This window comes from Ornithodoros turicata, chromosome 4, assembly GCF_037126465.1.
Source record: "Ornithodoros turicata isolate Travis chromosome 4, ASM3712646v1, whole genome shotgun sequence".
Taxonomy (NCBI): Eukaryota; Metazoa; Arthropoda; class Arachnida; order Ixodida; family Argasidae; genus Ornithodoros; species Ornithodoros turicata.
This window is the reverse complement of record NC_088204.1, coordinates 16,134,227-16,162,145: the sequence shown is the minus strand read 5'-3', so window position 1 is coordinate 16,162,145 and position 27,919 is coordinate 16,134,227. Positions and strand designations below refer to the sequence as shown.

At 45.5% G+C, this 27,919-nt stretch overlaps 1 protein-coding gene and 1 long non-coding RNA gene across 3 annotated transcripts; one reads left to right on the top strand and one right to left on the bottom strand.

Annotated features, from left to right (window-relative positions):
* Positions 1–714: 714 nt before the first annotated feature.
* Positions 715–12,519, bottom strand: LOC135392749 (progranulin-like). The gene is made up of 6 exons (XM_064623472.1): positions 12,263–12,519; positions 6,843–6,909; positions 3,198–3,443; positions 2,879–3,124; positions 2,560–2,805; positions 715–1,392 (listed from the first exon to the last, which is right to left on the bottom strand). Exons 2-6 carry the CDS (start codon positions 6,898–6,900, stop codon positions 1,157–1,159), a joined length of 1,032 nt encoding a protein of 343 aa, XP_064479542.1. The 5' UTR covers positions 6,901–6,909; positions 12,263–12,519; the 3' UTR covers positions 715–1,156.
* LOC135392748 (uncharacterized) lies at positions 3,945–6,310 on the top strand. Of its 2 annotated transcripts, XR_010422206.1 has the most exons (4): positions 3,947–4,117; positions 4,207–4,287; positions 4,360–4,661; positions 5,207–6,310. It is a non-coding gene; the product is annotated as an uncharacterized LOC135392748 (long non-coding RNA). The 2 variants fall into 2 exon arrangements; XR_010422205.1 differs by lacking the exon at positions 5,207–6,310 and having other exon boundaries at positions 3,945–4,117; positions 4,360–4,881.
* Positions 12,520–27,919: the final 15,400 nt, after the last annotated feature.

The window sequence follows — 27,919 nt, the reverse complement described above, 5'->3', positions numbered from 1 at the left end:
CTCCGAGAGAGAACGCAAATGTGCAAACTGCCATGGCCCTCATGCAGCATCCTATATGCAAGCTGTCTCCGCCGCCAAGCGGCCATCAAAGCCGTCAGAGTAGATGCATATGGCGAAGCACTGACAAAACGCGAAGTAAAGAAGACAGCAAATGCCAACACGAGCGAACCGACCAAACAGAAGAAGGGGCAGCCCACAGTACCCCCGCGCACGGCTGAAAATTTTCTTCAACTCCCACCCCGAGGTCATCTATGCAGGTTTTGGCATTTGAACCTGAACTTCTGAAAATTCTAACACAGACCAGCCATGGACAAAGTCTACAGTGAAGCTACGGTAATGCAGTGGAATTGTAATGGACTACAAACACGAATCAGTGATGTGAGAAACTTTTTCCAACGGCATCCACTTCCGGTACTTACGTTTGTTGAAACCAGAACCAGCGGCACTCTCAAAATTGCGAGCTATGTGTGTTTGTGCCCAAGAATTAAAAGCCGTGTCCTCCTTGCTATTCGTAAAGACTTTCCATCCGTCCACTTGAGCTCATCCGGTCAAGGATCTGTAGAATATGTCGCTGCCAAAGCACTCATCTCATCAAGTACAGTTTCCTGGAAAGGTTGTGTCCTTTTTCTTTTTCGCATACAAATCATCAATGGAGATAATAAAAGAAAGAAAAGCAATGACAGAGAGTGAGAAAGAGCAATGATCGGCAAGATCTCAAAATAAATGACCACGTGAATTCGCCATTAGTATTCACTCTGTAAAAACAAGATCGGGGCAAGATTGACAACTGCTTTTATTAGTGTATTCGTAGCAGCAAACCCCACACGCAACCTTATCCCACTTGATTGATCAATTTGTAAAAGAGAAGAAAAACGCTTACTACATTGAATTGTTCAGTTTGCAGTGCAACGCTATGGCTGGGCCATCTACCAAAATATCTGTCTCAGACTGATCTGCATAAAGCATTCGGAGCGTACGGTACTATCGCCAGTATCGATGTAATTTTTTTTTTCATTTTCCTGCTTTTTTGAGCGACTTATCCCATTTATTCTCAAACAAAACAATGAATTATGGTCACAGAACTTATCGTGTTAGTAAAAGTATAGCAACATTACAGGAAACATTAAATCACATGCGCAATTATGAGAAAAGAAAACTAGGGCGCTGGAGTGCTTGGGAACTTCTTGAGCATCGACACTATTTCGTTCTTCTCATTGCTTTCGCAGCTACCCTCCTCGGGGTTGCACTGGTGTCCTGTGGGGCAGCAGTGGACTCCGTCATCGCAACACACTGCTTCTGAAAACGGGCAGCAACTGTACTTCCCATCCTCTGTCTTGCAGCAGGTCCTGCCTCCTGGACACCTGGTCTGATCGGGGCACGTGACTTCAGAACCTGCGCAAGTGGAGGAGTTACCACAGTTGGCTGATCAGTTACCACGCTAAGGACGTATCTTGAGCGTTGAATACTGGAGGCACTGCGGGAACTTTGACACGAAGTAGACTAACTTCGTCTGATGTTCCGTACGCAATCGAATCCTATGTGCCTTAGCACCTGCTTCGCTGAGAAACTTCTGTGTAAACTTGCAGTCAAACATGAGGCATTATGCCCAGGTCTAGTGCTAATGACTGAACCTAAAATCTTCCCAGCAAAGAAAGCGCAGCCAAAGACGTTTTCGTTGCATTCCGGTCCTCGTTCACTGAAACAACTTCGACAATGGCCACTGCGCATATCAGTGGTGCATACCTGTAAAGTTTTCGATATTCCCATTACCTTTCCAGAAACGTTTGTGGCTGCGCGGCTGATCGACGCGGATCTCAACCGCTAGGTCTACACCGCTCCGTGTCTGGGGAGGGAGTGATATGGCGTCCCGTGGGCGATGACGAAGATGTGCGTCCGCTGGCGCGCGCCACTGCGCCTGCCAGCCAGTTCTAGCGGCACCGTCTTAGCGTGAGGCCACGACCACCTGCCCGCTGGGACATTCCATCATCGCCGATCAGGACTCATGTAAAGGAAGACCATCGTCCTCTATACGCTACTTACTGAAAAGAATTTGAAACAGCAGTGCACCCGCAGAAGGTGACTTCTTCTACGAGTTTATTGTGGATGGCCCAAAGACGCATGCGCCGCTGAAATCACAATGGTAGCCTCAGCTACAACAGTGAATGCCGTCATAGCAGCACTCAGCCTCTTTGTACGGACAGCAGCCATGGCCTCCGAGGGCTAAAGGGCAGCATGTGAAGCACTGTGCGCAGCGTGTTGTGTTACCAGCGCATAACACAAATCCGCCTAAATACGAAACAAGCGTTTGCGCGTGACAAAGTAGTCGTAGCCTGCCAGCAAGGAGGCCACGTGTTTTCGAATAGGGCTGCGCTGCAGGCAAAGGTCCTTATGAAGGAACGCCGTATATGTTAAACCATCACGATGTTCCAAATTAGTCCTGTAGCCGGCCAAACATGCAGACTGAAGGTGGGGACTGCGTCGCGTTGGTGACACGAAAGCATGAAACAACATGGCAGAAAAAAACTGCCAGTCTGAGATTCAACGATACTTGACACTTACTCTGTAAGGAGAGCACCATGTCCAGAGAGAGAGATGGACGCTTCTCTGACATTGCAATACTTGTAGAACCTTTCGTGCAGGAATGAGTAGATACTTGGCAGCGATAACCCTCGGGACAGCAAGCATCGTGGCCGGTACAACACACAGCGTGTTCGATATGACAGCAGCCATACTGACCAGTTGTTAAGAGGCAGCAGGTTGTCTTGGCAGGGCAATAAGAGCGGTCGGGGCACTCGATGTATTCACCTAGACGACATGTAGGCATGTGAGCGACTTCTCATTCCTAGAGACGTGCCCAGCTCTCATTAATGTTACTTACGCTGTATGGCAAGCACCACGTCCAGAGAGAGAGATGGACGCTTCTCTGACATTGCAATACTTGTAGAACCTTTCGTGCAGGAATGAGTAGATACTTGGCAGCGATAACCCTCGGGACAGCAAGCATCCTGGCCGGTACAACACACAGCGTGTTCGATATGACAGCAGCCATACTGACCAGTTGTTAAGAGGCAGCAGGTTGTCTTGGCAGGGCAATAAGAGCGGTCGGGGCACTCGATGTATTCACCTAGACGACATGTAGGCATGTGAGCGACTTCTCATTCCTAGAGACGTGCCCAGCTCTCATTAATGTTACTTACGCTGTATGGCAAGCACCACGTCCAGAGAGAGAGATGGACTCTTCTCTGACATTGCAATACTTGTAGAACCTTTCGTGCAGGAATGAGTAGATACTTGGCAGCGATAACCCTCGGGACAGCAAGCATCGTGGCCGGTACAACACACAGCGTGTTCGATATGACAGCAGCCATACTGACCAGTTGTTAAGAGGCAGCAGGTTGTCTTGGCAGGGCAATAAGAGCGGTCGGGACACTCGATGTATTCACCTAGACAACATGTAGGCATGTGAGCGACTTCCCATTCCAAGAGAGGTGCCCAACTCTCATTGACGTTACGTATACTCTGTATGGACAGCACAACGTCTAGAGAGAGACATGGACGCGGACGATTATTTCATTCCCCGCATCACCGCCAACAATGGGGTAGAGTATCGCCCCTGGCGATGAAACTCCCCATTCATCATCTTGTAATAAAGTTGTTGTTTGCACGTTCGTGCTCCAAGGCAAGGTGTATCTTGCGACGCGTTTGAACATTGTGTAACGTTCGCTTGCTGCTTCCTGATGCCGCGTTCGCACTCGCCTGCTGTGCTTTGACCTTTTTGTGTTCGTATCAGCATGCAGGAAGTGACATTTTTGCTCCTGACGTTCTTAGCGTGATCTGCGACAATATAAACTACAGTGAACGTCAGCGGCTTCAGTACGGCCGGAGGTGCCTTGCAATTGGAGCTCTGCTGCAGCTGTGGAGACCGCTTTACGTGAATACGATACTCAAGTGTTTCTCAAGTGTTTCATGTTCAAGTGTATGCTCAAGGTTCGTCTGCCCAGCGTGTTCCACGACTTGCACGAGAACATGTGCTTCCTTTCACGACTCACACCCGGTTTATGCGCACCCGGTTTTAACGTTAGCAAATCAACTTTTTGCACGCCGTACGTTGCGAAACGTATGCCTTGGTTTCTTGTTGTTTTAATCATCATGTACCAGTTAGACTGCGCATTGTCCCTTTGACGCACGTTCATTCATGTGTTTCAGATCCTTCACACGGAAAGCACGAAGTTGTTCTCGAACCCGCATAGCGCGCCAGAGTACTCGTGACGTGAATCCCAAAAGCATGTGAGTTGTGGAGCAGTTGTGTCTTTCAATTCATGTTTCGGTGAACCAATATTTCGCTACATTGGTACACAGAACGACTGCGAAACAATGTGTCGGGCTTCACAAGCGGCTCCTGTGCAAGAAGGGGAAGATAGGCACCCATAGACCAACAGAAATGGTGTCTGAGAGATGACCCTTGCCCGTAGAGGACGCAGTGCAGCAGAATAAGTGCGGTTAGTGTGCAGGTGAGATTGATGTGAAGTTGGTGTAGGCCTGTAGGCTCCAAGAACGTTGAGTATGTGAAACAGAGACATGGAGGAACGACTGGATGAGGATGGACTACGCTGGAAAGTTCGGACAGACAGCATTGCCTTCGGCAAGATGCGAGCAAAGGGGTAAGCGTTCAAATTAAATGTCTGTGTGAGCGACTTTCTGGGGACACTGCGAGTAGACCTGTGTGTTCGGTCATAGCCGCGAAACGGAGCGTATTCGTAAACTTTTGTTCAGCACTGTACAACTCAGTGCATTGTTGCGAAAACAGAACAACGTTCTGTTCTGGCAACTCCTGTAATAAGGCTCTTCCTGTTTTCTAGAGGTGCAACAATTTCTTTCCTTGGTCTTCCGCCATATCTTCCCTAGATCCCCTTAAGCGGTTGCCATCTTCGTTCCCTTCTGCGTTCTTCCAGTGTCCCTGACTGATGCCAGCCGAGGCTCAGCTTGTCGTCACGCAGTAATGTTCTTACAGGCAAAAACTTCGTACGCGTACGGTAACGAAGGCTATAACGTTCATCTATTTAGTCACAGTAGATGTTGTACACTCTGTAGAAGAAAAGCGGAGACAGCGACCATTCTGTTTCGACAGTTGACGCCATCGACGATCAAAACTGGGTCTCTTCCGGTACGTTCTAGTGGCCACCGTAACTTTCCCGTTTCCTTACAGTGTCCATCCTCGTTCGCACTCTCGTGCCGATTCAGCTGTACCCGGCGCATGGCGCATTCCTTCCTCGGAGTGACACGCTAGCTGCGAATGGGACCGCACGGACTTATAGACATGTGCCACGCGCAGGAGCGTGTCCCGTAAACTTTTGTGGAACACTGTACCTGGGAGCCGGCACACTCTGATGCCGCGAGGCTGTCAGTTTCACATTGCGCAGGTGTCATCTTAGAACAGCAGCAATTTAGGTGGTGACGATTGGGTGGTGACTTTGGTAGTGACGCTATTAAAGCTATGGGGTTCCTATACCCCATAGCTTTAATAGCTTAGTCATTTTGTGATATTTTAAGGATGAGCCTCACAGTGTGGACACAATCCCTCCATTGTAGAGAAAGGTAAGGAGTGCCTTGAGGGCAGAGAGTTGGTGAACTGGATTTGTGCATTGACCAAGTAACATTGTCTCATCGTCATCATCTATTGTTGTTGTTGTTGTCATGGTGAGAGGGTGACAGCCAATCTGATTTAAAGACACCAAGTGTGGCCTGCTATTTTTGTGCATGATTTTCGCCCCTTGTGTAATAAATATTGAAGTGCTGGGGTCGGATTCGCAAACACCATCGTAAGTAACGATAAAATGCGCCTAAGACGTCGCAGCCTGCGACACGCGTACGATGGCGTCGTAAGCGGGATTCACAAAGCTATCGCGGTGGAGAGGGTGCCCCTTTTCCCGAGGAAGAGAAAGTTGCTCATTTCCTATCACGTGCAACTCGGAGAGAAACAGCCGAAGGGTGCGAGACTATGTTTTCGCTATGGTAACGATGACGAAAATCTGCAATCTCCACTCCACGGGACTATTGTACAATATTGTTGGTACACTATTGTTGGTACAACAATAGTCGTCCCGTTAGAAGAAGTCGTCCGTCGCGTTACGTGCTCTTGGTCTTTCGGTAGCCATTATGGATGCCATGCAATCACAAGCGAAACGCGTTCCACGACCCCAGCAGGGACATTCCCAATATGTTCGTCTGGGGGAGGGGGGCGTGTTCTGTAGGAGGGGTGTGGCACACATATTTGCAGATTTTCTGACTTTTTTTGGCCTTTATTGCAGACAATTTGGAGCGGCGTTACAGAATTCTGAGGGTGCGGGGGTCTTAGGGGGGTGTAGGGGATGCTTGGAAAATCCCTGCGACACGAATTTTCGGAGCGCAAGACTGATGCATTTGTTGAAGGCTATCAAGCAAAAAAAGTGCACCGTTGACACTACGGGAGATGGTCTTGAAGGGTCTGTGGCAAAGTGCAGTGCGTGGGCGCGTATTACGGAGTCTTTGTTCGCTGTCTCCAAATCGACCGCTGCCAAATACGCCGCCATCTTTCCTCGTAAGACCGTTCGGGAGCTCTCGCAGGATTCCGTCGTAAGTAGCGAATTTTGAGACGCGCGCCCGTCGTGAATCTAGACTTCGTCTTAACTTCGTCGTACGACGGAGTTACGCCAAATTCCGTCGCACGAGCTTTTTGTGAATCCGACTCCTGGTTCATATCCCTGCGCATAGCCGTTTCGTACATGTAACTAGGGTCGAGCACTCATTCTAACTTCGTAGTTAGCACACACAATGCAAGGAATGTGATAACACTGAAAATATACCTTGCGTCGCAGTGATCGACAGAATCAGCAGCACCAGCACGTGCGGTCCAGCCGCCATCTTCTGAAACTACCAAAAATCATTTTGTGTTTAATTTTCTGCTTCGTACGTATACTACGGACGTTTGACTTAAATGAAAATGGCTACAATGCTTTGGACAAGAAATATTCAATAAATAAGAACACATGAAATAGAAAACCCCATGAAATTGTCAAGTTATTGATGTGCATGTGGCAGGTTCTCTGGAATAGCTGACTGTGAAAGTTATTCGTTTTTGCTTGGATTTTTGCAGCCTGGTCTAATAATAAATGTTAGATATTCTTGTCTTCACTTATTTTACAAACATTTATTTGTATATTTTTGTATATATTGTATACTTTTATATATTATTTACAATAATTTTATGCAAAGCCGTCTGACTTGAGATGAGGACTCCAGAGAGGGCTGACGCAAGCAAATCGCTCATTATTCTACTTCCAACAAGGCTTAATAGCGATGCAGAATCTCAACGCAGTTAAGAAGCTCTATCGCATCAGCGTGGACTGAATAGAAAATGAAAAAAAAAGAACTATGTTCTTCTACATTACGCGTTAATTTCTTATAAGATTCCTATAAACTCCTTAATTCCTACAGAAAGCGCGAATGCTTGAAACATGATTTTTTATTTCGAAAATCTGAATATCCTGGTGGTGGAAGCCAATCTTGGTGGTTGTAAAAAGAAAAATTATATCCTGTAATACTCGAACTCTATATACGCATACACAACCAGGGGCTGAGGAGCAGGGATTTCCCTATACACCCCCCTGGCTTTCTGCAACGTACCACGAAGGATCAATAGCAGAGAACGTCTGCACCCATGCACACCAGCGTGTTTTCTTTTTTGAACTCTCGATAATTTTAAAGGTACTGTAAAGCAGCAGAGGTCCAATTTAATTTAGCATGGCTATTCAATAGTCCAAGCCATCAGTGTGAAAACGGCGCAAATTTCATTCCAATAGGCGGTGCAGTTAATTAGAAAATTAAAATTAAAGATTACGGGCGACACTGTAATAGTACTCGGAAGGGATCCGTACTCTCTGCCGAGTACGGCGGCAACCGCATTGCACGCGTATAACACTGGGCACGACCAAACAATCCACCACAGAATCCGCCCCTGCAATCCACACAACTAGCCACATCTGCGGATAAACAAACTTCGTGTTGTGTCTGTCCCTTCGTGTTCCCTAGCCTCGGTGCTTTACAAATACTGAACTGTTGAAATGTGGAAGTCGTTAAAAGGGCCAGACAGTGTCGGGATTTGTTTGTGCACTGTGTGCGTCATCCTCAGAACCATTGGTTTCCGTTATGTCAATCAGCCTGTGATTTCTCGCCACTTGGTTCAGGTGGCGCTTCCGTCGAACAGCGCTGCGTTTCCTTTTCATTTTATTTCGCAAAAAACACACTAAACAGCGGTTTCTGCACACTTACGTAAATATAATTCGAAATAATATAGCCACCAAAAGAACAAAATCGTGACAAAATAATGCTGCATACATAATACATATTGGACAGTGTTGCCCGCTGCAAAGGGGTTTGTTCGACACCTGGCGTCGCGCCGCTGTACTACTACAGTGGCTAGAAGGAGAAGTGCGCCGGGCGCCATATACACGCCATGCGATAGGGAAGCGCAAACCGCAATGACAATGACGAAAACCCGAGACTGGGAAAAAGACGAAAAACAGACGACACAACACAAAGTCTCAATGTTTTTCGTCTTTTTCCCAGTCTCGGGTTTTCGTCATGGATCTTAGCCACCAGCTCGCTTGCTTTTTAACCATTTTATCCGCAATGACAAATTCTGGCGTCGCAGAGGGCGCTGCAACCACTAGGCGAGTCGGGTCGCTGGAAGCAGGCGCTTACTTGTCAGCTCAACGTGTGACGTTTCGAGCATTTGTTTGTTCAATTTGTGTCTCTTTGGGCGCTTTTGTGTGTCACTTAGCGAAGTCTGGGTATCCAGTCTTCACGACATGGTCCATGCCACCGTGAGGACGAACATGAGGTCAGCTCCTGTTCCGACCACCGAAAGAAACTATCCGCAGAGAAGAGTAGACGCGTAACGTAAAGCGCGGATAAAGGACTAACAATTGATTGCGTTGTGTGTGAACGGTAATTCGAGGAAGGGTATCCCATGAGGATTCTTCGGCACATCATTGGCGACGAAAACGTCGAAATTCTGAGGAACAGGTCGCTGCTAACGGACGATGCCGTTCCAACCCTGTTCCGGACGCGCCGAAGTATTTCACGAAGAAAGTGCACCCATCAAAATAAACCTGGGTTCTGGTGCGCAGGTGCACAACTTCAACCCGTTGTGCATCAACAGTGATGGAAACGATTTTGCAATCTCTGTCAACGTACGGCACATGAAAGAATGGTCAATGGCATGACGCATCAGGAAAAAATCAAATGGAATTCCGTATCCAAAATTCCCTTTTTGCTACACACAGATTTAGTCTGAACTGGTTACAAAACGGAAAAATTGCCGTATAAAAGCTGTATGCAGTGTGCTTTATACAGAATTTGATAAGGGCTGGTTAGAAAGGTTAAGAATTCCTGTTAAGAAAATGTATACAGTGCGCATAATAAACCCTGTACGCACCTTTATTCAGGTTTCTGTCTGCTAGATTGGGAACGAATAGGCTGGATAGGCCATGGTTATAAGAGCTCTATATAAACTAAGAGATCATTTTCATAAGCCGCACAGATCCAACAAAGTGAGTTCATCAGCTGCTTAGACGTCTACTATATCCTGGCCATGGACTGGCCAAGCTCATTTGAGTGCTGGAAGCAGCATTTACGTTATATTTTTCCACTCAGAAGCTCTACGCCCGCAGTACCTTTTACTTTATGCAAGTCCTTGACCAATCTATAAAGCTTGAACAAATTGGCTGTGACGTGCACTGCAATGAACTGATTAGACGTGTTCTTCAGATCTTTTTAGTCACGCGACTGCATTCTCTTACAAAGTTTCTTTTTTTCTTTCTCTCTCAGATTTTCTTGAATAAGGAGAATGTGTCAAAAAGAGAGCGACGGAAGCATTTGAAAATACGATTGAACGGAAATCAAGGAGATGTTTCTGTTCAATCGTACATGTATACACCAGCTCGCTTGTCCCCTCATTTATGTCCAACGAAAATACGCTATTTTTGCTTGAAAATATGCCATTTGAAAATATTCGCTATGACGTCTCGGTAAAATATAAATGTGTTCAGTACTGTACCATCATGGCTGTATTTTTTTTCTTATTTCTTTGTTTAAAAATTGCGCATGCTCGTGTTCTCGTAGTTATCGCTGCATAATTAAGAGGACATGAATCAAGCACCAACAAGATTCCTTTTCAAGCTAACGTGAAATCCTCGGGTTTAGTGCCGAACACCGCAACTTTCCACGTCGGGGCCCTTCGGGAGGTAACTCGCCTACTGCGACCAGCGCCACCTGGACCTTTCATTGCAGTTTTGTGCGCTTATTTCGCGGCGCCCGGCACACTTCTCCTTCTAGCCACTGTAGTACTACGCCGGATTTTTCATGACAAATTAAAAGTATTTAGAGAGCGTTGTCGGTCGCATGGTTCCGCATATGGGATTTACAGGCAACAGAGTCTCAAGACACGTTGCCAACATATCTTGCTTCTCTACTGCTTTAAAGTACCTTTAATGAAGCCGCTGCAATACAATATTTCTCGTGGTGATGATGATGGCATTTAAGGAAAGAATAGGGAGGTGACTCACCACTATATCGGACTTGCTACCCCAGTACACCTGAAGTCCCTGAATACTAGTCAGGTTACCTGAAGAAGTGCGGTCTCGTGCACGACTTTCTTATTTACCATGTGTAAATAAAGAAGTTGTTCCTCTACCATTTAATATCACTCTTTGATTTACTCACCACCGGCAACTTGGCAACGCCTATTTTGTTGAATTCGTATGTTATTATTAGTCTGCGTGACAAACGTGGGAGAAGAGGCATTAGGCAGGCCTTTCTGTGTCTAGGGGGCGTTGGCTGAACCAACAGTTGTCACCGGAACGAAGACTGACTCGAGATAGAGATTGAAACGAGTCGTCACGTTCTCTCGCATTTGCTTCTCCATTTTACGCTTCAGTAAGTGTCTAGAGGTCCGTCGGACGCACTCTGCTTTCAACATCACGGAGGCCCCCCACGGGTCCTGACAATGTTATGTTCGCTTCCGCCAAATGGGCGCCTAACTTGAACCGGAATGATGACAGGAAACTAACTCAAAATGTACTTGAACCTCCGCTGGGCATTCGTTTGGTTGGCGTCACCACTCTGCAAGTCGGTTTCACCTCCCCCTACATGCAACGTCAGGTTCGAATTAGTTGGGTTATGTTAGTTTATCCGTACTAAGTACTATAAGTACTAAGTGCTATCCGTTGATTTGTAGCCCGAATTCGCAAATATTTTAGTGTTCGACACTCTATCGAGATGGCAGCACATGTTCGGGACGCACCAAACTTTAATTTATTAAAGATCAACGTCTCAACCTTGTCCTCTAAAAAATACGTCATTGATTAGAGAAAAGCTAAGAGAACACGCAGTACCAATGTTATGATGATCGTTTAGAGCGTTCACCTGTCTTGTGCAAACGAAAATCGCCGGTGTTACTCACGGTTCACGATTGTTTAAAACACATGGTGACGTAGTCACAACACCCCTGAAATACTTCTGTGACAAATCTGCGACATGTGGCGAATCTATTGAAGGTTGTCGAGAGATCTCTCCAATGCAGCTAGGGCTGAAACATCATAGCTTCAGTACCGCTTGCGGTGCTGTTCCGGGAAGATCTTTTCTTGAGCTTCATAAAATCGTAAAACTATTAAACTGTGTACGCTTCACGCTTGCATCTAGCAAAGTTACCTCTGAGGAAGAACGAACCTCTACTCTAGGCACTTCCATAAACGCTATTTCACCCGCCTACACCATGCTTTCTTCTTCACAGAATCACCCGAATTCGACCCCCTGAATTTCCACACACACACAAAAAAAAAATAACAATACTAAAACCCAAAAACATTCAAGCTGTATAACTGGCATATCTGTTATATTATAGCTGATATTCTTTTGATTCCCATCAGCATCCTGCAGGTTGGCTTCACGTCACCTTGACATCTTGATGCCGCCATCCTGTTGGGTATTCGCGGGAAGCACCGGATACGCCTAAAGAAGTCCACGAGACTAACCTAACACAACCCAACCCAACCTAACCTAGCTATATTTAACCCGATATTGCAGGCGGAGTGAGGTGAAGCCGACTTGGAGAATGGTGACCCCAAAGATGGGCCATGCGAGTGAATTCAAATACACGCGGATGCATGCAGTCCAGAACAAAGATCTTTTCCAATTTTACGGCGTAATGTCTAAGTCCACACACCTTTCCAAACGGGGTCCCTATGTCACCTCTTCGTTCCGCTGCTACCAGTCCAGCACTGTTTGAAATGCAACTAACGGATGTCAACTGAAGCACGAGCCGCGAGAGGGACGTTATATGCTCGTTGAGGAGTTATCTCCTTCTCGCCTTCACAAAAAAGAAAGGTAAATAATAATCTGTTATTAGGGAGTTTTCAGAAGTCGTAAGCGCGCTCCGATTCTGACTGTGTGTGGTTGTCAATCAATCAGATATCAACAACATCATGCCGGCCACCTCAAAAGAATCATGCCATTCGCTTATCATGTTTTCAGGTACGTTATCGTGACACTTCTACGTTTTCCTAAAGCTCCCTATTGATGGTGGTGTTTGAACCGTTGAACGCACAAAATCATGATAGTAGCGACAATGTCCACTTGAAGCACTCGATGCGATATGAAAGAAAAGTATGTATGGGAACGATGGAAGGCGGTGAATGGTCTCCTCTTTCAAATGAGAAGCACTGTTCGATATCGTCGCTGTTATCTAAACTCATGATTCTGACTCTTTTCTTCATGCATGGCTCTGAGTACGCAATAAGTGCATGACTCTGAGCACGCAAAGCAATGAGGCGAAAACAAAAGGTGATGATGCATTCTGGCGAAACGCATCGTGCCAAAGCCAACCTTTGAAAGAGTCTGCAACGGACAAGGACCACTGAAAACAGAGCCACGCCGAACTATCAAAAGGCCGAAAGTCAAAAGGCCGAAAAACCAGAACGCCGAACTATCATAAGGCTGAAAGCCAAATGGCCGAAAGATCATAACGCCGAAGTGTCAGAAGGCCGAAAGTCAAAAGGCCGAAAAATAATAAGGCCGAGCAATGACAAGGCCGAAAGTCAAAAGGCCGAAAATCAGAACACCGAACCGAACACCGAAATACAACGGCCAAAGAAGCAGAAAACCGTAAGCATCCCTGTGAATGACCACTAAAAGGGAATTGCTCTTTTCATTAAAAAAAAAAAGCAATAAACTATAACCTCGTATTGCCAAACAACAACAATCTGCCAACCTGATTTAGCAATAATCTATAACATGTTTACTACAAAGAGAAAGTGTGTGGTAGGTGAATGTCAGTGAATGACTTGTATCACCCACTGAATGAATTGTAGAGGAGATGGTGTTTCTCTACATTTGGTAACCCGAACCTGATTGCCACCGTATACAATAAACACACAATAACACAGTGGTTCATATCTCTACTTTTCCTTTTTGTTTTCCCCTAAGTTATCGAAAGTACTTTATTAATGCGATGTTCGGTGAAAGATTTATTTGCTGTATTAATCCCCAACAAGTTTATTCTATTTAATTTGTAGAGCTATTTTTTCTTTCTTTCTTTTTTTTATTTTTTTATCGCAGTTGGAATACCAGTTCTCGTATCCTGGGTTCCTCATTTGTCGGCGTTTCGATAATTCGGTTTTGTGGCTTTTCGGCCTTGTGATTGTTCGGTATTTTGATTTTTCGGCCTTCTGGTTTTCGGCCTTATGATTGCTCGATGGGGAACCGGTCCACTCGTCACAATCCCACTCGTCACCGGAAGATTCGTCACAGGATAATTGGTCACACCGGCCCTCTGGTACGAGGTCCTTTTGTCACCGGAACACTTGTCAAGGGGGGCGGTTCGTCACCGGTAGAGTCACTAAATAGGCTACGATTCAGAGCATCGACACTGAGTTCCAAGAGCGAGCGTGTGCCATCTTGTTTCCGCGCCATGCTACCCACGCGCACGCGCATAGCGCACGTTAGCCCACGAGGCCATCTTTCGTGCGCGGGTGTTTAGAAGCAGGTCTTGAGCTTACCTTGACATCTTCGGGACGCTCTGGTGTACAATACATGGATTATCGCACAACAATCACACACGCGTCTCTATCCCACAGCGAGTATTACGTTAGCCGTCTTTGGTCCTCAACTGGGTATAGTGCCGGTGTGGTGCGGAAACAAGATGGCGATCCTGCTGTCCCTTGTACCTCAGTGTCGATACTCTGAAGCGAAGCTTATTTAGTGACTCTAGTCACCGGAACACTGGTTGCAAGGCTGACCCCGTTGCAAAGGGAATGCGTTTCACCGTGTTTTACCAGCAGGGATTAGTTCAGTGCCCGACCCGGATTCCCAAGACTGCTGATCGTACAAATTTCACGTCTTTGCTAAGGGCACGGAGAGCATGGAAGTGACGAAAACTCAGCGTGGGGCTCCGTTGCTGGGGCGAGGACAAAAGTTGAGAGACTGACCAAGGTTAGGTCAGGAGAGCCTTTTACGTATTTCACATGTTGGGGAGTGGGTCAGTTCATGTAGAATATGCACCTGTCGAGACTGACGAAGGTTAGGTCAGGAGAGCCTTTTACGCATTTCACACGTTGGGGAGTGGGTCCGTTCATGTAGAATATGCACCCGTCGAGACTGACCAAGGTTAGGTCAGGAAAGCCTCTTGCGTGTTTCACACGTTGGGGAGTACGGTGCGGTGAGCAGGTGTCAGGTTCACTGTGATGATTATTCCGGCGTGACGGAAGTTCCTCGTACGAGATTCCCTGTGACGAGTTGGCCTGTGACGACTCTGTCTTCGGTGCCACTGGACAGCGGAACTGCTCGCAACTGAGTAGGTGAGCCGGCAGCAAATGCTGTAGTTTTGTACGCCGCGGCTTCCAGAATTCTGTTTGATCTGCATGGTTTGCCACTTCTTCCAGAGTTCTAACTTGAAAAAAACGTGAAGGCAGAAAAATAGGCGATGTCAAGTTGCCGGTGATGAGTAGATCAAAGAGTGATATTAAACGGTAGGAGCAACTTATTTATTTACACATGGTAACAAGACTTTCGTGAACGAGAGTGCACTTCTTCAGGTTACAAAAATATGAAGGGTAACAGGGTGATGGAAAGGATGTAAATACAGGTAAAAAATAAAAGAACATAAATACAAACGAAGGGGCATCAGAATCGCATGTAGGTGACGTTCCAGGAATTAAGGATAAAAAGGGGTTTATGGCGACGGGATGAGGACACAAGTGCGGAGTACAAAGGTGACCAGTGGACCGTGAGAACGTGAAGACAGAGGTGGTCTCAGGAGAGAGTCAAACGAAGAGAATATGGAAAGAAAAATGGAAAGTTGTTTTACAGTTTGCGCGTGTGCGTGATTATCATTATTTTATTTTATTTTATTTTATGCGAGAAATAATATTTACGGGTTAAATAATTTTAGTGGGCTTGCGTGGTCGTTAAAACCGTGCGGCTTCAAAGACTGGAATTTTGCGATTAAAAAGGATTCGCGATTTTTGTGCTTCATGTCACTGTTATAACCCGATTCAAGGTTAACGATTTTGAGGTCTTTATGCATTAAGATTCCGCGCCATTACATCCAACGTGCCGTTACATCCAACAACGGGTCGTTACGTCCAACATGTTGTTACATCCAACGAGATGTTACATCCATTTTTGGCCACTACATCCACGGGTCATTACATCCAACGAGTCATCACATCCATCGGGCCAGTACGTCCAACGAGCCATTACATCCACAGACACATAACACTCCGTCAATGAAAGATGAAAGTCACTGAAAAGGTTAGCCAGCTGTAGGAGTCGAACCCACATCTTCTGGATTGCCGGTCCAGGGCTCTACCAATTGAGCTAAGCTAACACGCCTTCTCAGCGACTTCCAGGGTGCGTCATCTGAAGGGACAAACCAGCCACTCTCTCTCACTCATCCTCCTTTCACTCTTACATTTTTGCTCACTCATACACACATTCATACGACGGGATCGACGCAGGCGGCGACTGTTGAACATGAGAGAACTGATGTTCTGAGGCTGGAACAACATAGAAGGGACAAATACATACAAAGCCTCAATTTGCCTAAGAAATTACCGATGAAAGATGAAAGTCACTGAAAAGGTTAGCCAGCTGTAGGAGTCGAACCCACATCTTCTCGATTGCCGGTCCAGGGCTCTACCAATTGGGCTAAGCTAATACGCCTTCTCAGCGACTTCCAGGGTGCGTCATCTGAAGGGACAAACCAGCCACTCTCTCTCACTCATCCTCGTTTCACTCTTACATTTTTGCTCGCTCATACACACATTCATACGACGGGATCGACGCAGGCGGCAACTGTTGAACATGAGAGAACTGATGTTCTGAGGCTGGAACAACATAGAAGGGACAAATACATACAAAGCCTCAATTTGTCTAAGAAATCAACGATGAAAGATGAAAGTCACTGGAAAGGTTAGCCAGCTGTAGGAGTCGAACCCGGGTCCAGGAAGAAATGTCCCCGGAAAAAATGTCCCCGGAAGAAATGCCCCCGAAAAATTTGTTCCCGGAAAAATTGTTCCCTGGAAGAAATGTCCCCGGAAAAAATGTCCCCTGAGGAAAATTCACTTTGGTACGCGTGGACTGGTTGACTTCGGACGTTGATTTTTTACTAGGACGGTGGTGGACGTTTGGATTTTTGAGCACCAAAGCGAGTAATCGTATATGCTATTCCATTTCCGAATCAAATATGGAATTCAATGTTCGAGTTCCAAATCGAATTGATGCTTCTACTAAAGCGAATATATTTGAATAGTCCCGAAGCTGCACATGTAAGGCCGGCAGCTCCTTTTTGTGTGAATAAACATATACCCCCCCCCGGCCGGCACATGTAGGGAAAAAAAGAGTAAGCGCTATACTTAAGCATACATGTACGATGGACGCCCGACATGCTGAAGGGATGGAACTAATTCGCCACTATTTTTGTGTGCCCGGTGAAGACGTCGCAACGTACCTGAAATGTGTGATAGACGTTGGGATTTGCCATGTAATGTTATAGTCCGCGAATGAAGTGCTGTTGTACCGACTTAAATATAGTATGCACTTTGCTATTATAAATTATGGCCGCGCTGCTCAAGGAACTGTGATGTTTTGCTGTGAAGTCATTGCTATGCCTTTGGTAATTGCCACTGACCAGCAACCGCCTGCGGGTGGTAGTCGTCTTGAACACAGGCAGGTCACCCGTTCACTCCTGCTATTCCTTAATCCGGGCTTCGTCTCCCGTCGAATTCTTACCTCCCATCGCCCCCATGGCGCCCCTGATTATTTGGCCGTTACGTCCATCATGCTGTTACGTCCAACGCGTCGTTACATCCATACCGTGCTATTACATCCAACGAGCTGTTACATCCATCGTGCCAGTACCTCCATCGATGGATGTAACAGCTCGTTGGATGACATGGCCCCGTACCTGCATTAATGCATTAAGCTTAAATAGCATAATGCATAAATGCATTAGGCTTCACGGGAGTGGTCATATGTACGGTGTCCGTGAAACTCAGAACAAGATAAACGTTGGCTCAGTAATAATTGCAATATATATATATATATACGCAACGTTGCGCATACTGGTAAACATGGTTACGGCGTAGAGATCAGTCTGTGCTGTGTAGACCCATTGTTCCGTTGGAACAGCAAGAACTTCTAGCACCTGATGAAATATTTACGCCGTTCTCTGTGTACCGCTGTCTTCCCGAGCCGTGTTACGCATTACGGCGTACCGAATTCAGCATTATGTATTTGATGCACGCGACGATTTTGATATTTATTTTTACGTGATCTCATAGTTGGAACAGTTGAAGTAACGTGTTACTAACAAGAACAGATGCCGCGAAACTCTTTCATTAAATGGAATAAATTCCAGAATAACATAGAACGTACACAAACGAAAAGGCGCTATGTGGGTAAAAACAGATCATAAATCAGTTATCATAATATACCAAAGTGACCATATGTTGTTTTCAGTCTATTCCCTTGCTGTGTTTTCTTTGTTTGTTTTTTGTGTTTTTTTTCGTTTAGAGCGATTTTAGCAATGCGGTGAGTCATAAGCAAGAATTCTTCCTCAGACTTTTCGCACTTTGTGTGCCCTTAACATGTGTTGGCAAAATTATATCATGCTGCAGTTTTCCGTATATTAAGCTGACATTACACCAAAGTTCGGAGAAGGGAATATAGAACAGTCTTCATGGGGTTCCTAGTTGCTGACAGCAAAATTTTTCCGAAGTTCAGCGGCATGCGCTTGTGTTGCCGATCGGCGTACACTAATCCCCATCTGATCTGTGAAGAAAGAGTTATTTATCTTCTTGAAATTTAGAATGATATGCTTGATTTAACAAACAAACAAGCATATTACCTTGCCGTTTGAATTATTTTGAGTGACAGATACAATGCGCTGTCGCGATCGGTTTCCCTATCTTGAACGGGGAGCGCTGAAACTTCAAACGCTTCCCAGTGTCGTTTCATCGAACGCCGTTTCGTCGAATCTGTGGCGCCCGTTTCATCGAACGCCGATTCATCGAATCGCTTCTATTTCAGAGAAGACGCCAGAACCTGGGGGGTACCACAAGACGGTTTTAGTATAGCACGCTACCACCTCGCGTACGCAAGCACATAGCAGTTATCGTGTACACGATAACTGCTATGTGCTTGCGTACGCGAGGTGGTAGCGTACGCGAGGTGCTCAAACGTTAACCATACGCATACAGTTCCTGTACGCATACAGTACAGTTCCTACGCTGTACTAAAACGCACTATCGTCGCGTAACTCAATGCCTTCAAAATTTTCCAGGCTCGCATGACATGTTACGAGAAGTCAACCTGGTGGGACATTTAGCTTTTCCTACTAAGACAGTCTCAATATGTAGACCAGAAGAGTAACGACAGCTATACGCGTTCTGTGTTGTGCTTGCATAGCTAACGCGGGCTATTTATTTAAAACGTCAGTGCTTAAGATGGTGTGCAATAGCACGCAAAAAATCATTCATGCCGCAGTTCATTTCATGCAGTTCATTTCATGACGATTTCTGTGCAAGGCTCCAAGTTTTTCATTTGTGATCCTGATAAACCGCGTCTGTGGGGATGGCTGCTGGCTGCGCAGCATTGCTTCCAACTTGTGTTCCGTGCTGATCTGCTCCTCCTGTATGGCTGTTCGGCACAAGGGCACGTCAGTACCCTTCATGACGGGGGACGTCAGTACCCTTCGATGAGCCAGTTGCCTTAGTTAGGGCACGCACAAACAAACGTTGTCCAGGTCAATGGTTTGTAGCCTTCGAGGATCATTGTCTGCTGGCCCCATCCTCTAGACCCCATCCTCTAGACAATCTTCCTGTTGTCGTGATACTTTGTGTCACCTTCGTCTCTACATTATGGAACGATACATCATACACATGTAGAAGAGACAAATAAAAGAGTACAAGCTAACTTTTGTTACTTTGCCACCATACATTTCCCTGAATTTCGGGGAAGGCAGGCTTCATCAACTTTTGTGTTTTTCTCCCTTGTGCCTTCCACAAAATTCGGGAACATGTATGCCAAAGTAACGACGTTTTAATGTCATTACCTTTTCGTAGTAATTGTAATGTAATTTCATTACATTTCAAATGCAGTAATGAGTAATGTAATTTAATTAGATTATAACTGGAGTAATGAGTAATGTAATTTAATTACATTTTACAAGTTATGATATTTGTTGTCAATGCGCCATTAAACTCCCAATCATCACCATCATCAAGTAATTTACCCAGGTATGCCACAGAGTGATAGTAGAAAAAGTGACAGTTCCTGAAACTGGGAGAGGGAAAGTGCGATCCCAGCGAAAGTAGGACTGGCAAATTTCCGACTTCAGTTCACAAAATTTACATAATTAAACTTACGTTACACGACTTCTCACATTAGGAGATGGCAAAAATCTAGTAAGAACAAATGCCGTTGACCGCATGATTCTAAGGTGTGTAGTTTTTTTATTATAATTCCATGACACGTTTTCTGGAACACCCTGTATGGGGGGGGGGAAGCGAAAAACAAAATTACGAGGCTGGGCTTTCAAGCTTTTTCAGTGACACGACAGGCGATGTGGACTCCTTGTCGGATTTGCAGCTTTGGTATTCGAGGCATTTGGCATTGAAATCGCGTTCGATGAAACGGCGTTCGCGGAGTCGGCGTTCGATGAATTGGCGTCGATGAAATGGCGTTCGACGAATCGGCGTTCAATGAAACGGCGTCGACGAAACTGCGTTTGATGAATCGGCGTTCGATGAAATGGGCGGATACCGTCAACCACCTACCCAGTTGGAAACGGCCTTCACAGGAGGGGGCACTACCAGTACTCCAAAACTTTAGTGTACGGAGCCTCCCGGGCTATCTTATTTAGAACGAGATGATTATTGACGCACAAGACATTTGAAAAATGCCTTCCTTTTCTTTTATTCTATTCCTTATTTGCTCCCTATCTCCCTAAAATCCTGAGACTGAGAAGTTCCAAGCTCAGCGGTCGTCCTGCTTGCTGTCTTTGTTCATGTGTCAGAGATCAACCAACAATCACCCGTATGCTGCACGGCACACTAAATCACAGAATGGCATGTTCCGCTGGTTGATGCGTTGAGACATTAGAGGCATCCAGTAGGACAAATCTATGGGGCGTCTTGATTTGGGATGCGGACAAAATGTTCCCGGGCAAAACGTCCCCGGACGCAATGTCCGCGGCTGCCGTCTTTCACTACAAAATAGAAGTTGCTAAAAGCCGTTGCTAGCTTCCGTGACAATAGATGTTTGTCTTCATGCTGCCCCGTGGAAATTGTGCGTCCTGGGCCGACTTCTCTCAAGGAATTTAATTGCCTTTTTGTTCCTCAGCCCCAATTAAGCTACCCCCTGGATATTCTGCGTCCTGGTAAGTCTTCTTTCGGAGAGGAATTAATTGCCTCCCTGTTAACGTACTGCTTTGTGGCCACATGCAATCAGACATATCTCAAAAGTGAGAACCGTTGCAGTGTTTGTGACATTGAGCTAACCAAAATATTTATTTACAATTATTTACATCTGCAAACGTCTGCACCACTTCGTGTTCCGTTCTAGAAGCGGATCGGCCTGGCAACAGCTCGTAGAAGAGACATGGCAACAGCTCCTTGAGAGAGATGTCGGCCCAGAACGCACGATCTGTACGAGACATCATGCCACAGAACAAGGAGGCAAATAAATCTCATTGAGAGAAATTGGCCCAGGACGCACGATCTTTACAAGACATCATGCCACAGAACAAGGAGGCAAATAAATCCCATTGAGAGAAATTGGCCCAGGACGCACGATCTTTACAAGACATCATGCCACAGAACAAGGAGGCAAATAAATCCCATTGAGAGAAGTCGGCCCAGGACACACAATCTCAACGGGGTATAGCATGCCGCCGAACAAGACGATTTTATTCCCTTGAGAGAGATGTCGGCCCAGGACGCACGATCTTTACGAGACATCATGCCACAGAACAAGGAGGCAAATAAATCCCATTGAGAGATATCGGCCCAGGACGCACGATCTTTACAAGATATCATGTCACAGAACAAGGAGGCAAATAAATCCCATTGAGAGAAGTCGGCCCAGGACACACAATCTCAACGGGGTATAGCATGCCGCCGAACAAGACGATTTTATTCCCTTGAGAGAGATGTCGGCACAGGACGCACGATCTTTACGAGACATCATGCCACAGAACAAGGAGGCAAATAAATCCCATTAAGAGATATCGGCCCAGGACGCACGATCTTTACAAGACATCATGTCACAGAACAAGGAGGCAAATAAATCCCATTGAGAGAAGTCGGCCCAGGACACACAATCTCAACGGGGTATAGCATGCCGCCGAACAAGAATATTAAATTCCCTTGAGAGAGATGTCGGCCCAGGACGCACAATCTTTACGAGACATCATGCCACAGAACAAGGAGGCAAATAAATCCCATTGAGAGAAGTCGGCCCAGGACACACAATCTCAACGGGGTATAGCATGCCGCCGAACAAGACGATTTTATTCCCTTGAGAGAGATGTCGGCCCAGGACGCACGATCTTTACGAGACATCATGCCACAGAACAAGGAGGCAAATAAATCCCATTAAGAGATATCGGCCCAGGACGCACGATCTTTACAAGACATCATGTCACAGAACAAGGAGGCAAATAAATCTCATTGAGAGAAGTCGGCCTAGGACACACAATCTCAACGGGGTATAGCATGCCGCCGAACAAGAATATTAAATTCCCTTGAGAGAGATGTCGGCCCAGGACGCACAATTTTTACGAGACATCATGCCACAGAACAAGGAGGCAAATAAATCCCATTGAGAGAAATTGGCCCAGGACGCACGATCTTTACAAGACATCATGTCACAGAACAAGGAGGCAAATAAATCCCATTGAGAGAAGTCGGCCCAGGACACACAATCTCAACGGGGTATAGCATGCCGCCGAACAAGACGATTTTATTCCCTTGAGAGAGATGTCGGCCCAGGACACACGATCTTTACGAGACATCATGCCACAGAACAAGGAGGCAAAAAAATCCAATTGAGAGAAGTCGGCCCAGGACGCACAATCTCAACGGGGCATAGCATGCCGCCGAACAAGACGATTAAATTCCCTTGAAAGAGATGTTGGCCCAGGACGCACGATCTTTAGAGACATCGTGCCACAGAACAAGGAGGCAAATAAATCCCAGTGCGAGAAATCGGCCCAGGACGCACGATCTTTACAAGACATCATGTCACAGAACAAGGAGGCAAATAAATCCCATTGAGAGAAGTCAGCCCAGGACACACAATCTCAACGGGGTATAGCATGCCGCCGAATAAGACGATTAAATTCCCTTGAGAGAGATGTCGGCCCAGGACGCACGATCTTTACGAGACATCATGCCACAGAACAAGGAGGCAAATAAATCCCATTAAGAGATATCGGCCCAGGACGCACGATCTTTACAAGACATCATGTCACAGAACAAGGAGGCAAATAAATCCCATTGAGAGAAGTCGGCCCAGGACACACAATCTCAACGGGGTATAGCATGCCGCCGAACAAGAATATTAAATTCCCTTGAGAGAGATGTCGGCCCAGGACGCACAATCTTTACGAGACATCATGCCACAGAACAAGGAGGCAAATAAATCCCATTGAGAGAAGTCGGCCCACGACACACAATCTCAACGGGGTATAGCATGCCGCCGAACAAGACGATTTTATTCCCTTGAGAGAGATGTCGGCCCAGGACGCACGATCTTTACGAGACATCATGCCACAGAACAAGGAGGCAAATAAATCCCATTAAGAGATATCGGCCCAGGACGCACGATCTTTACAAGACATCATGTCACAGAACAAGGAGGCAAATAAATCTCATTGAGAGAAGTCGGCCCAGGACACACAATCTCAACGGGGTATAGCATGCCGCCGAACAAGAATATTAAATTCCCTTGAGAGAGATGTCGGCCCAGGACGCACAATTTTTACGAGACATCATGCCACAGAACAAGGAGGCAAATAAATCCCATTGAGAGAAATTGGCCCAGGACGCACGATCTTTACAAGACATCATGTCACAGAACAAGGAGGCAAATAAATCCCATTGAGAGAAGTCGGCCCAGGACACACAATCTCAACGGGGTATAGCATGCCGCCGAACAAGACGATTTTATTCCCTTGAGAGAGATGTCGGCCCAGGACACACGATCTTTACGAGACATCATGCCACAGAACAAGGAGGCAAAAAAATCCAATTGAGAGAAGTCGGCCCAGGACGCACAATCTCAACGGGGCATAGCATGCCGCCGAACAAGACGATTAAATTCCCTTGAAAGAGATGTTGGCCCAGGACGCACGATCTTTAGAGACATCGTGCCACAGAACAAGGAGGCAAATAAATCCCATTGCGAGAAATCGGCCCAGGACGCACGATCTTTACAAGACATCATGTCACAGAACAAGGAGGCAAATAAATCCCATTGAGAGAAGTCGGCCCAGGACACACAATCTCAACGGGGTATAGCATGCCGCCGAATAAGACGATTAAATTCCCTTGAGAGAGATGTCGGCCCAGGACGCACGATCTTTACGAGACATCATGCCACAGAACAAGGAGGCAAATAAATCCCATTGAGAGAAGTCGGCCCAGGACGCACAATCTCAACGAGACAGCATGAAAACAGACATCTATCGTCAGGGAAGTTAGCAAGGCTGTGTAACAAGAAATCAAATTTTAACTTTCATTTCGCAGTCAGCTGGGGACATTTTGTCCGGGGACATTTTATCCTGCACCCTCTAAATTTGATGCTTCATTGAAGAACAAAACGGGGGATTTTTTCCTTTTTTTATTTTTTTCTTTATTTATATCGTTGTTCATTTTTCTTCACGAGAAGCACTGGGCTTCTTGATTGGTTCAGTAAAAGAAGATATTCTATTTCGCCACTTCTTCCAAGAATGACACGGGGCTCATGCCACCTCTTCGTTCCGCTGCTACCAGCCCAGCGCTGTATGAAAGGCGACTAACGGCTGTCAACTGAAGCACGAGCCGCAGGAGGGACGTTTATGTGCTCGTCGAGGAGTTATCACCTTCTCGTGTTCACAGAAGAGAAAGGTAGGTAATATTTTTCTTATTGATGGCAGAGATTGAACCGTTGCATGCACAAAACATGATACTAACGACAAAGTCCACTTGAAGGGGAACCGAACATCTCGGTGCGGACGTTTCGGTCAGCGGACATCTCGATTCTCGGAGAACGGACACTTCGGTGCACGGACGTTGCGGTGCACATTCTGTTCGGCGGTGCAAAAGGAAAAGAAAAATTACAATGGAGACTATTTTTTCCGTTCCGTATTCACCATACATTCAGAATTTAGCAAGCTTTCTTTGACGTCTTTCACGGACGCCTTTATTACACAAAAATCACGTTATTTTGCCTATATTACTGTGTTCTTCCGTGCACTTATCTCATTGAAAAAGCGCTTCGCATGCAGGGGCCTGTTGTTTTCGCAGGCTGTGTGTCGTGTGCGGTGACAAACATAATATTAGAACGTTTGTCGTCGCATGCAATGTGTTGTGGCTGTGGGTATGGGTATGGGAAACATCAAATTTCTGCATCACGTTTCCAACTCCGCGCATGACTGAAGCTCCTTATCATAGTAAAATAATTCGTACATGTGCACACTGCTCAAGCATAGAAACACTGTAGGAATCACGTGGTAGCGAGCTATGTCGGTAAAGCGGAGCATGAGTGTAATAATCGAGGGCATTTATTGCTTATTCATTTACTTCCAAAAATGTATTTAATAGTTGCGCAGCAGACTGATTTAACTAGTGAAAATTTCGCATCCACGAGAACAGCAAAAGCGTATAAAAATAATCCGTATACGAAATACTGTGAGGGTAATATCAGGCTTTTTTTATGATAACGATTTATTTTACCAACACAAGTATACAATGCAGTAACGCCTGCTTAAGCCTTAAGCGTTGCTTGCAGGTTGCCAGACAACAGCACTATAATATTCTGTGCCATACTCTCCTGACATAAATAAAAATACAAAAAGATACAGATCACAGGAACAACAAACTAACATACACACTGGATGACGTAACACACGAATAAACTACTACTAACTACTAACATACCACTACTAACTACTACTGCTAACATACATACTAACTACTACTTCTTGAAGGAGGCCGGTGGCCCTCAGAAAGGAAAGAAAAGCGCCAAGTGCACGGCACTGATGTGCAGGGTTACTCCATGGGCCGAGAACTTTGCAGATGTTGAATGGCCTCTGATCCAGCGCTCGCATACGTACTGGCTACAGTCTTCTATAATGTGTCGGATTGTTGCCGGGAAACCACAAGTTGTACACAGCGCCGTGTTGCTGTTATATCTAAATAAATCCCTAAACTTGAATATTCCCGACTCTACATATATATTCCGAGCTGCACCATTGTAACCGTGGTAGGTGGCAGTGTAGCATTTTCATGGGTACTGATTCTATTCGTTTAGTACCGCGCACAATTCCCATATAATGTTATTCCGCAGTTTAATGGCGACATACCCAGCGCAAAATAGATGGATCTTCTAATACTGCGCATTTCTTTTAATGAAATACATTTGTGCCGAGACGAAGCGGAGCTTCTTACAAACCTTATGAACTTGCGTGTGCGACTTCATATTATAGTCTAGGTACAGTCCAAGGTGCTTTATACTATCCACACACTCAATCAAGGGGGTAATTCGTACAATTACAAAAATCACCATGCATTTTTATGGGTAATTCCTTAAATATTTTTCGCGGATGCCTAAAGACCTCCATCTTAGTTTTTTCTACATTCACCGTACTTTAATTTTCTCTGTACCATTCCATTAATTTTTGTAAATCGCCTTTAATGACGTTCACTGCCCTTTCACAACTATGATTTGCTACCACTAGCGCTATATCACCGGCAAACTGATATGATGTCCCCGGCAACGGTACCTTGAAAATTTCATTGGCATATATAATAAATATTAAATAAGAGCAGCCCGAACACAGAGCCTTGCTGGAAACCATGTGATCAAACTAACTTACGACTAAAAAAAATTGTCTATTTTCACACATTGACATCTGTTGTCTAAATAATTTCTGAGCCAATCATAAATATTTCCTCTTATTCCAACAGAATATAACCTATTCAGCAAAATTTCATGATTTATAGTTTCAAATGACCTTGAGAAATCTATATAAAAAGAGAGATAGCAACCCATCCACGATCTAAAAATCTATTGACATCGTTAAAGCCTTCTAACAGATGAATTGTAGTTTTCTTAGGCCGAAATCCATATTGAGAATCGCTTAGTATGTATTCCCATTTTCCCCCTTTATTTCCTAAATCCTGTAAGCCTGTTCTTTTTTTTTTTTTTCGTTGATATTCAGGCTGATTCTTGTGCTCCGCCCATGCCTCTTGTCATTCTTTTTATCAACTGTTCTATTTCTTTGTTTACCCATACACTCTGTGGCTTCCGTTTTTTTAACTATAACTTTCTCCTCAGCAAGCTTGCACATATTCCTGACGGTATCTACGAATTTGTTTTACATAACATCAGAATCCCTTAAATTCTGCTTTTCAGTCCAGTTGGTGTCCCTTATCAATCTGTCCACTCTTCCCATTGTTCAATGATATTTTTCCTTCATCCTTTCGCTTTGTGATAAGTAGACTAATCCACCCACAGATTTTGACCCTGTCTTCGCGAAATGCAGTGGGCGCGCCCTGTGGTCGGTGAAAATTTTGGGCCGCGACTTTCTTGTCTCTTTTTTTCTTTTCTCTTTTTCTTTTTTTGCAATGTATGTAGTACATGATGGGACGCTGCCACGCTGGGAAGGGGGTTCGCAGAATATTCCGTCGGGTGACTCCACAGCGTAATCCTGCAAGGAATGGCCTGGGTAGGTGACCATCGGAAAGGTATTTTTGTACGTCATATCTCAGGGAGCGGTCCTGCTTTGTGTATGTGAGGTGCCGTTCTTCTTCTAGTATTCCCTCTACAGAAAACGAGCACTGGAAGGTTTTTGATCCCCCCCCCCCCTCTTATTTCGTCTTTTCTTGGAAATCCAGCACCACACAAATGGCGACTAAAAAGCGGCATGATGCAATAACTTAGAACAATATATCATCATCCTCGCCGGTATACCATCCGTACAACAATTACAACACTTACAACAATTACAACATCCGTACAACAACAACAACCGCTACATGAACGACGCAGGGATGAGTAATCAGTACAGAATGATAGATAAGTAATTTTACTTGGGCTCATTGTGTATTGAGGATGCCGC

What these genes read in the sequence shown, in the direction of transcription:
- LOC135392749 (XM_064623472.1), bottom strand. Translation starts at nt 6,900, where the DNA reads ATGGCGGCTGGACCGCACGTGCTGGTGCTGCTGATTCTGTCGATCACT. An exon ending in GTCGATCACTGCGACGCAAG is followed by an intron (nt 3,444 to 6,842) that starts GTATATTTTCAG and finishes CATGTTGTCTAG; the next exon opens with GTGAATACATCGAGTGTCCC. An exon ending in CGTGGTGCTTGCCATACAGC is followed by an intron (nt 2,806 to 2,878) that starts GTAAGTAACATT and finishes CATGTCGTCTAG; the next exon opens with GTGAATACATCGAGTGCCCC.